This window comes from Amborella trichopoda, chromosome 10 (genome assembly GCF_054954075.1).
Source record: "Amborella trichopoda isolate Santa Cruz 75 chromosome 10, AtrichopodaSantaCruz75HAP2 v2.0, whole genome shotgun sequence".
Classification (NCBI taxonomy): Eukaryota; Viridiplantae; Streptophyta; class Magnoliopsida; order Amborellales; family Amborellaceae; genus Amborella; species Amborella trichopoda.
In genome coordinates, this window is record NC_142345.1 from 11,569,822 (window position 1) to 11,580,827 (window position 11,006).

Here is an 11,006-nt window from a genome sequence, read left to right on the forward strand (position 1 = left end):
TTAGGATTATCTAAAAATCTATTTTCACCTCTAATTGTAATATTTTAAACTTCAAAAATATTTAAAATCATATAGATCTATAAACATATAAAAATCTTGAAAATGGGAAGTCTAGATAATGTGTTGCAAGATGCACTATTTTTGAGACTCAAAATCTTTGTTGTTTTTCTTATTCATAGATTTCGATGTCAAGATGATCAATTAGATGATTTTTCAACGTTAAAACATCATCTTTCCGATGGTTTTTGATGTACATCTTTAATTCTACATTTTAAGGTTGCGACCTTATAAACTTTTTCAAACTTTTTATCGGTGTGAATACATTAATTATCATACATGTCCTGAATAAAAAATTGGTTCTTTCAAGGATGCAATGAGTACATTGGAGACGTGAACTAATTCGCAAATTTAAGTCACGCACCACAATTGAATCACTCATAAGAATCACAAGAATGTGTACAAATAAATCAAGTACCATTGCTTTTTCAACGCTAGAGCCTTGGTGACTTGGGGCAGCTGCTATAAAAAAAATTTCCGTATGTACAACTAAATACTACTCCTTCATTTTTATACTCATTTTGTTCAAAAGCATTGACAATTCTGTTTAAACCAAATGTTCGAAATGTTTATCAAAATTGAGAATCAAAACCTGACGACGGTTTCAGGTTTCAAGTGAAAGATGATATTATAGTTCCCGAGGTTTCAATTGATAGTGTTTGGAGACTCACTTTAATTTGTTTTAGATTGGTTATTACTTAGTATATTATGACTTTATAAGATCTAAATGTACCAAATAGTAGAAATGTATCTCCTAGTTGAATCTAGATGTCATCCTAACATCAAAAACCCATTTTCCACGAGATATTTTTCATCAGTAATATATTTCACTAGATAATATATTTCCATGTACCTAAATGGCCCCTAAATAGAAAGGATTCTAGATATTGGACCAAGTTAACTTGGGTGGACTTCTTGGAAATTAATAACCTCATAGAGTTATAGAGAATTTGAGACCTCTGTTGTATTATTGGGTCCAAAGTACAACCATGGAGGTTGAGGGAGATGGAGCGATACATGGATCAATTGAATTGTAATCATATTGGCTCTCATAACGGGGCATAGTTTATTGATCATGTCCACTCCATTAACAGAGAGGTTGAGGGAGATGGAGTGATACATGGATCAATGGAATTGACATCATATTGGCTCTCATAACAGGGCATAGTTTATTGATCATGTCCACTCCATTAACACACACACACACACACAGACTTCAGCTCACAAAATATGTGTACCCCAATAAAGAACTTCCAGCACATTCTATTCATTATCAAGTAACCAAAGAGCATGCAAAAATCTTTACATCCCAAACTGTAGTCCCAACCTCCCTTTCTCTAGAGACTAGAAAACAGGGCACCCAGCAACAGAGACTCCAGGCTCAGTTGGGCATGAAGCCAAAGGACAATGATCCAACTGTGTTCCCCACCAATTCAAATTCCTATTCTCCATCCCAAGAGCAAAGTAAAGCAAGACCCCCATGAAAGCAGTCCCAGCATCTAAAGCAGCTGATAATACATAATTATACTTTTGCCACCATCCTTTGTTATACCTAAATACAAAGTAGTTAAAGATCATTCCAGTTACAAGCCAACTAGCTATGTTAGTTGGAGTAGCAGGAGGCATGCCAGCAAAACCATAGGAAATAACTGGGATATTTATAAGGGGGATCCATTTTTTGTTAGGGAAAATCTTGCTTAGAACCCAAACTGGAATTGGTAAAAGTGCACCAACTAAGAATAACCAGACCAAGTTCCTATACATTCCTCCTGGTCCGAAGAGTCGCCTTGGGCCTATGAGACCCCATATAACTGATGAATCAAATGTTACTCGGTATTTAGGGCATGTCCACGGGCTGTTAGGGTGGAGAGATTCTACATCGCATAGGTCCTTGATGCTCCCTAGCATCCACCATGCTATTGCGAGGTTCACTGTGCCGGCTATGAGTGTACCAGCTAGCTGCAAAATTTAATGGTGTTTGAGATTTTTGTTGCCTCTCTTTCTCTCTATATATATGTTTTGTGTGTGTGTGCAGTCCGTTGGTGGAACTCTTTAACTCTCTCCGATCCCATCCACACACATGCACACATGAAAGGAAAACTCTCTCATGAGTCAACGAAACAGGGGTGTAAGTGAATTTGCAAGCCAAACAGGGCATAAGCCAATTTATATGCCCCTAATAGGTGGGAGCAGAGATTTGTTTGCTTGGAAGCAGCTAGTAGTGCAACATCTAGTAGTGCAAATAACGTGCTCTCTCTCTCTCTCTCTGTGTTTGTGTGTGTGTGAGAGAGACAGAGAGAGATGCAAGTTCCAAGAAATGAGAAAGGATGAATGGATGATATAAAATAGCTTCTCATTGGTATATGAGTTGCAGGCTCAAACTAAGCTGTTTAGACAAAAAAATCCTTGTAAATTCAGTTAGAAGATTAAGTTCACGTTAAAACTAGCTTCTAATATGGCTGTATGTGAAAGTTGAAGAGCCTCATACCTGAGCTGTGTACATGCACCTCGGTGGGATTTTCATGTAGTGGCCAAGCTTCAGATCAGCAAGGAATTGGAGGGCATGGATGGTGCTGATTCTTCCATAGATCTTGAACAACAGGTTGGCGATGGGTTTTCCAGGTAGCATGTATCCAATGATAAACTGTGCAATGATGTCATAGCCGGGTTGCTGTTTCACATCCATAAAAGTTTTAGAACTGGAGGAAATACACCCTATTAACTAATTATAAATGGTATGAGTAAAAAGAATACTCATAGAGACGGAAACGAATCACTATGAATGCATTTTAGAATACAAATAATAATAGTAAATGTAATTTCTAACGAGTACTTGTAGAGAGGGAAATGGGTTTAACCATCAATACATATTGTGATATCAAAAGTGGCGGAAATGGATTTAGTTTTAATTTTGAGTCCATTTCAAAAGAAGTGGAGGAAATAGTCTTAATACACCCAATCAATAATATTAGGATCAAAATTACTTTAAGAGAGAGAAATGGGTCTTTAACTTCGAATTGATTCCTGATATTAGACTATTCTTCTGCATGCAAACATATAAATTCGGCATCCATGATTAGTGGAGAAAACTATGTAATCATCAGCATGTTTTAGATAACACAAAAATCTAGTGCTTAAGATGAAAAGTTATTCCCATAGTCATGCAGTAATAACAAATTGCGATGTATTGGCATTTAAAGCATGCAGCAGAGATGAGCTTAAAAGAACTGGGGCTTGAAGTTTACCAAACATAAATTTAGAGATATACACAGCCACATACATAAAACAAAAGCGAATTTGGGGGTTGGGGGGAAGGGGGGTGGGAGTGATTCATTTAGTGAAATAAGACCAGCAGTAAAGATGGTCTAACTAGAAATGGTGTAAATGATAGAACTCTGATCACCTGATTTGTAGTTGCTTGGATGACACCAATGGGAAGAGTGACAACCCATGCCAAACCAAAGGCGAAAAGCATACCCCACCATGGAAGCTGCACATCTTCTTTCCACACAAAAGACATCAGCAATGAGAGCCCTATGCTTCCTGCTAATAGAATAAGGAACCACCACTGAGGGACTTCCTTATAATTTCTCATCAGTTTTGCATGGATATCCGGTTTAACTGAATTCATGGCTGATCTACTTTGCTTCCAAATATCACTGCCCAAGAATCACATTGAAAGGAAAGCCAGTTACCTTACCATGGGACAAGACCTAAAAAATTCTCGATTTCCTTAATGAAATTAAGAGAAAGAGGAGTAAAAGAACTCAATGATATATGTTAGTAAAGAGCAAGACAAGAACCCGGCTAGGATTCTTCAACAAGCTAAGAGAGGAGCACCATACAGAAAAATAAGAAATCAGGAAGAGAAGAAAACATGTACATGTCAATAATGAGCAATTCGAGAAAACCCAGCTTGACATTTCATAAACAAAAGTGAGAACTTTTCAAAATAATGACAGATACTAAAGAGTAAAAGCCCAGCAACATTGCATATTTACAGAAATTAAGAGAGAGAACAATCGTCAAGAAAAAGAAACCAAGTGAAGAAAACAAGTCTAGTAGTATACCCGCCATGAAAGAGCAAGACATGGGTCATAGTCGCCGTGATCCTAGCAAAGCCTGATCCAATGGAGAGAGCAAACAAAGGGCTGAGATAAAGCTTTCCATAACTGTTATATGCGGCTTCATTCAGGTCAAATTGAGGAGTGAGAATCTTGGTTGTATCATACTTATGCCCAGTCGAAGTGAAGAGCTGGCTTGAGAAAATGGGGAACTTTCGAGCATCAAATGTGTTATATTTCCAATAACAAATGGGAACAATGATGTATATAAACATGATAAAACCAATTGCTACGTTGACAATGGAAGACCAAGGGGTCACTAGTGGGCTTCCATGATAAGCTGAGATACCAGCCCAATCGAGAGTCAATGCCCCCACACCAAGTCCATGGTAGCCTGAGCCCACTTGCTGAGCTGTGATGTTATGAGGCCAGACCCAACATACCCAAGAGAAGAAGGTTAATATCGAGAAGAGGTAACCTGGTAATGTGTAGTATGCAAAACTTGCTATCATGAAAACCATGAAGAATTGCATCCTAGAGAGGCCCTTAGACCTTGAGTCCTTCTCATGGAGTGCCCTGAGAAATGGAAGTATGGGAGGTCATTAATTGCAGAGGCTTTTTGTGTTTCTCTTGAGTTTGTGTAAATAGAGAGAGATTTTTGCGAACTGTGAAAAACATTAGTCACCAGATAATCAAATTTTGTGTGCATGTGCCTGTGTGTCTGTGTGTGTGAGTCTGTGTGTGTGTGTGTGTGAGAGAGAGAGAGAGAGAGAGAGAGAGAGAGAGAGTTATTTTGTGAACAGTAGAAGAAAATAGTTTTCAGATTCCAAGTCCACTTCTTTTGTTCCTTTATATGATTTTAGAATTAGTTCTTCAGGAAAGAAAATAGCATTCGTTGTGTACAAATTCCTACTTTCCTCACAAAAGGAGAGTACTGTAGAACCACTTGTTGAAAAATAATGAGAGAAATTAACCAACAGGATGAAGCATTTCCTCTGTTCATCTTTCATCTCCTTTATAGCAGAATCAATTCTTGCAAATAATGATTACAGAATATTATTTGCAGTAACATTTACTAAGTTGGGTATCGTGAGTATTTAATACCATTTATATTAAGGGATCAAACATAAATTTAGAGACCCAGTTCTCCATTCTTCAAATTCGGTACCGTTACCCAATGGGAGCCGGGCCAGGAAACATGCTAATGCTCATTCCCACTTCCTTTTTTCTGTCATTTTCTTTTTGGAGGAGCTTTGGCTAAAGATACTATGAAGTTACATAAGAAAAATTACTAAAAATTGGTTTAAAAAAAATAAAATTATTAACCCAAATGAATTAATGTATTTCAGTTAAAACACCAAACCATTTTTCCACCATAATTGTTCCTTTGGCCCTTTTATTGGAGATAATAATCACAGAAGGTAAAATTCAAATATCATTTCCCCTTAGCATTTATTTATAGTTTTAAATTTAAATTTGAGTTTCTTATAACAATCCGAAATTTAAAGATAAAGAATACCTGAACAGAGACACCTGGGCCAGGTTTGAAGGCCACCACATGTTAGCGGGCTCAACTAAATACCTCCTCATCATGCCAGCCCATCCATAACCCAATACCTGGAGAGAGAGTAAATAACTTGAAAATGACCAGAAAGGTATTAAAATGAGGAGAACCCACCATTCAAAAAAAATAATGGGGAAAAGATCTCCCAAATTCTTAAAAAAAAAAACTTTCTAAGCTAAATCTGGAAAAATCCACAAAAAAAACCCATAGCCCCAAAATAACGGGAAAATAAGAGAAAAGAAAGACCAAATGATTGGAAACACACTTGGTTTTAATTTAATTAAACATGAATATAGATAAAATATCCCCACAATAAAGAAGCCAAAATAACAGTAAAATAAGAAAAATGAAAGACCTTATGAATGCAAACATACTGAGTTTTATATCTAATTATCTAACTAAACATAACAGTGGAGGAAAATTCCCCACAAAAAGGAACCGAAATAAAATTTAAAGCACATTATCCAAACATAAGCAAAAAAAAAAACCAAAATAATTTGGAAATACACTGTGTTTCAATAAAATTACAATGAAATAAACAAAAAAAAAAAAACCAATTCATAAAACCCCATTTACCTGAGTAGTCAAGACTATAAAAAGGCCACACAAGAAGCTCAAACTCTGCTTATAATAAACCTTCATAACAGTAATGGCACCAATGGAGTAAGCATCTCCACCACCATATGCAACCCCGCAATTCGCGAAGATGGTTATGATGACGTGCTCCTTAATGTTAAAAGGACCTGGATTGAGAGCGAAACTATAACCCAAAACCCTCATTTCCTTTTTAGGAAGAGTGGCGGCCATGAATCTACCCATTGGGAGCGCTGCAATTTGAGCCAGAATTGCTGAGATAGTGAGAGGTTGGGTTCTATAGGTGAAGAAAGTGTTCACAAACATGAGGAAAACACAGAAAGTTATGCCCAAAAACCAGGCCCTAAATGTCATTACAGGGAGGTTTGGGTCATCAGTGACTGGAACTACAAGAGCAACCTCCTCAATGGGGGATTGCTCTTCAGGTGAGAGATCTGGGTGCTTCTGAGCTTCTGGGGTAGGCTCTTTCGCCGCCATTGTTGTGGGTTTTCAAGCTTTGCTTCTCTCTGTATCTCTCTGGTTTTGAAGCTTTACTTCTCTCCCCGGTTTCGAAACTCTCCCTCTCAGTGTGGGTTATTTGGTTTCTCTCTCTCTCTCTCTCTATACCTGTGTGTTTCTCTTACTGAGGAATGGAGAACTCTCTCCTCTTTCTATTGACTTTTGTCGCTGGTCTTTCCCATTTCTCTCTATCTCTATATCAGTTTCACTCTCTCAATTCAAATTTTTTCTACTTCTCTCTCTAACCCCATCTCTCTCAATTGCTTTCTAAAGCCTATTCAGTCTCTCTCTCTCTCTCCACGAACGCGTGACTCTCCCTCGTCCTCTCTGTAACTCTCTCTTCCCCTCTTTCTCTCTCTGCTGGTTCTGACAAAATGATCACGCCATTTTCTCCAACGTCCCTCCTCTTATCTACTCTCTCTCCTCACTTTCTCTATCCTTTGTCTCTCTAAAAGCCCTCTCCTCTCTGTCTATCCTGTTTCTCTCTCTAAAATGTCTCTTTTGATTGAAAAACAAATCTCCCACTATAAGCCCTCTCCTCACTTTCTGTCTTTCTCTCTCTCTAAAAGCTCCCTCCTCACATTCTCTATCCTGTTTCACTCTCTAAAAGCCCTCTCACAATCTCTATCCTGTTTCTCTCTCTAAAAGCACTCTCCTCAATTTCTCTCTCTAAAAGCGTTTGTCCTGATGACGGCTAGAACGCGGTCTTTATAGTGTGACAGGGTGGTGGGGTTAGAGAGAGAAAGAAAGGAGGCCATTGATAGTGGGGTGTGGGTACGGCACATGTGATGCATGGGAAACACACGAACCACTTGCCCTCGCTTGACGTGGGCTCCACTCTACACGTGCCATTTGCCAAGACAGAAGTCTGACGTGGACGCCTCCCCCTCGATAGGGGTGAATGTTTTCAGATGACAAAAATGCCCCTGGATATCTCTCTCAGTTCACCAGACTGCCCTTACGACCTTTTGCGGACGTCGTTTTACGTCTTTCCTTCATTCATTCAGGGCAAGAAACGTCAGTCTTCGGCCACCCACCCTTTATATCTTCAGCAAATGATTCTCTTCATCTTGAACAAATGATTTACTCATTCTCCTCTTCTACTTCTACTCCTCCATCTATTTTCATTCTTTTTTTTTTCTTTTTTTTTTTTTAAATTGTACCAAATTTTTTAAATTGCCGATAATTTGAGTTGAACGAAATTCAAACTCCTGCTTCTCTATAAGTTTTGCCAAAGAATGCTGAACAGATGGCTATTTCCCAATGGGGAAAAGATTTTTTAGTAGGGAAATATCACAGGCAAGTATGGAGACTAAACCTGAGCATGTGGTACAATCCTCTCCATTGTAGGATACCCCAATGCCCCCGAGCATGTGCTAGAATCCTCACCGTTGTAGGATTCCCCAATGCCCCCACCCTCATCTTAGTCACTGAATCCTTGGAGTCATCGTCTGAGGAATTATCGCCTCGGTGAAAAATTGAAAGTTGGATAATACAGTGAAGAGAAAACTGGTTGGGGAAAAGGCTAAGAAGATGATCAAGGCTATGGATGTCAAGTTTGAGTCTTATACCGAAGTTGTGGAGGAGACTATTGCTTTCATGAGATAGATTGGCAGCAGGCGCCCATTTTCTTCCTTATGAAGATGGTGGCTTCGAGAGACCCGGTGAACCTTCATCACGCCCATGAAGATTATCAGTTGGAACGTACGTTGTCTCTGTACTGATCGACGCAAGAAAGAAATCAATTTCTTGATTTCTAAATTTAAATATTTTGCTTTTATTATACAAGAAACTAAGCGTGCTTTGCCCTCTTTTTTGGATGTCAAGACTCTGTGGGGTAATGGTCTGTGTACTTTGAGGGTGTGGATGCCATTAGATTTTTTGAGGGTCTGTGGGTTTTTTGGGACCCAGCAGCTTTGTTCTGCTTTGATGTTTTTAAATCTGATAGGTTCGTGCCAATTACTTTTGAAGGTCCTGTCAGGGCTTTCCGTTGGGTACTTATTAATGTGTACGGGCCTAATGTTGCTACCCTTAAAGGTGTCGTTTTGGATGATTTGAAATCTTTTACTTCCTCTTCGGAACTTCCTGTTTACATTGGAGGGGATTTTAACCTTATTCGCCACCCAGATGAAATTTTTATGTTTTCCCAGTTTAATTCTCAACTGTTTATTCGCCGGGACTTCCAAATTTCTACTTTTTCCCAAGACTTTCTTATTTATTTGATCTTCCTACTACTGGAGCTCACTTTACTTGGTCTAATAATTGTTCATCCAATCTGATTATGTCCAAGATTGGTATCTTTCTTGTCTCAGAGGCTTGGGAATGAGTATTCTCTTTGGTCAAGGTTAATGCTCTTATCAAACTTACTCTTGATCACCTCCCCATCTGTCTTCATACTGAGGAGGTCTTATCTGGGCCTATACCTTTTCATTTTGATATTCACTTGCTGGAGGAGCTTGAAGCTGTAGATATCATCAATCATACTTGGGGTAGTTGTTATGTTTTGGGTAGTTTTGATTTCTGTCTTCATAATAAGCTAATCAGCCTGAAGCACAAACTCATCTTTTGGAAAAAAAGCAAATCAATATCAACTTAAAGACAAAATTGATACTACTTTGATGGACTTAGAGATTATTGAAAATTCTATAAGGAAAACCAAGTTTTATCTGATAAGATGATTGTTAATAAAAATTATCTGTTTAATAAGCTACATGATCTCCTTAGGATGGAGGAGATTTAACAGAAACAAAGACCAATAGTTAAATGGATTAAGGAGGGTGATAGAAATACTAAAATTTTTCATGCTATCGTGAATGCGCATAGAAGGCAAAATGATATTTCTATTATTTCTCTACCGGGTATATCGGAAGGCGACATTTCAGCTCGTGATGAGGCCATTGTTCAACGTTTTTTGTCTACTTTTCCTAGTGATTTTAACCTTGGGGTTATCTATCTTAGATGGTGTTCCTGTTAAATCTTTACCACATTTTTTGGTTTCTGATATAGAAAGGGATGTTACTATGGAAGAAATTAGATTGGCAGTTTTTGCTCTTCTTAAGGATAAAGCCCCTGGCCCTGATGTTTTTCTTCTTATCTTCTTTCAACGTTTTTGGGATCTATTATACGGTGATGTCTATTTAATGGTTAAGGAATTTATATCCACTAGGAGCGTTCTCAAGGGCATTAATTCTACTTATATTTTTTTAATTCTAAAAAAAGATATCATTATTGATATTGGAGATATTAAGTCGGATAGTCTCTTGTCTAGTCTTTATATAATTCTTGCAAAAGTTTTAGCAGAGAGACTTAAGTTGGTTCTCCTTTTTGTGATCTTTGATGAACAATCAGCCTTCATTAGAGACCACATGATCACGGATTGTATTCTTATTGCCTAGGAATGCATTCACTCTAGAATTCTTTCTGAGCAGCTGGGAGTGGTTATTTAATTGGATATGGAGAAGGTCATTGACAGAGTTGAATGGCAAGTGCTCAATGAGATTATGAGAAGAATGAGTTTCGGTGTCAAATGGATTTCTTGGATTATGCGGTGCATTTCACCAGCCCATTTCTTGCTTCTTATTAACAAATCTCCTAAAGGGTTCTTTCATACTTCTAGGGGTATTAGACAATGAGACCATCTATCTCATTTTCTCTTTACCTTAGTAGCAGAAGGTTTTAGCATAATATTTAAGAATGTTGTAAATGCAGGACTTCTTACAGGTTTTCAAGTTTCCTCACTGGGGCCTACTATTTCACAGTTGTAATATGCACATGACACCTTGATTTTTTATGATGCTAGTGAAGAGAAAATGTAGAATCTCAACACATTTTTCCTATGTTACCAGCTAGCTTTGGGCCTTAAAGTAAATTTCCATAAGACTTCAATTGTGGCCATCTCTTGCTTTAACAGCCTTTTGGATTCTCTTGCTTCACTTTTGGGTTGCAGAGTTGAGAAGTTTCCCCTTAAATATTTAGGGGTTTCTATCTCTGATAGTAAGCTCACTTGTGCAGCCTGAGACTCTCTTGTTCACAAGTATCAAATTAAATTATACTTATGGAAGACCAAGACTTTATCTTTTGGTGGGCGTATCACTATGGTTAAATCAATATATGCACATCTTCCTATTTTTTTGATGTCAATCCTACAAATACCTAGTGAAGTTATCAAGCTTATTGAAAAATATATACGAAACTTCATTTAGGGTAATATAGAGGATAACCACATAAAG

General features: G+C 37.9%; 1 protein-coding gene across 2 annotated transcripts; it reads right to left on the minus strand.

The window, feature by feature from the left end:
• Positions 1–1,290: 1,290 nt before the first annotated feature.
• OPT3 (oligopeptide transporter) lies at positions 1,291–6,948 on the minus strand. 2 transcript variants are annotated; one of them, XM_006856201.4, is made up of 6 exons: positions 6,262–6,948; positions 5,641–5,738; positions 4,128–4,697; positions 3,461–3,716; positions 2,546–2,728; positions 1,291–2,016 (listed from the first exon to the last, which is right to left on the minus strand). In XM_006856201.4, exons 1-6 carry the CDS (start codon positions 6,754–6,756, stop codon positions 1,402–1,404), a joined length of 2,217 nt encoding a protein of 738 aa, XP_006856263.2. In that variant the 5' UTR covers positions 6,757–6,948; the 3' UTR covers positions 1,291–1,401. The 2 variants fall into 2 exon arrangements, with proteins under 2 accessions (XP_006856263.2, XP_088705865.1); XM_088849739.1 differs by having other exon boundaries at positions 5,641–5,757.
• Positions 6,949–11,006: the final 4,058 nt, after the last annotated feature.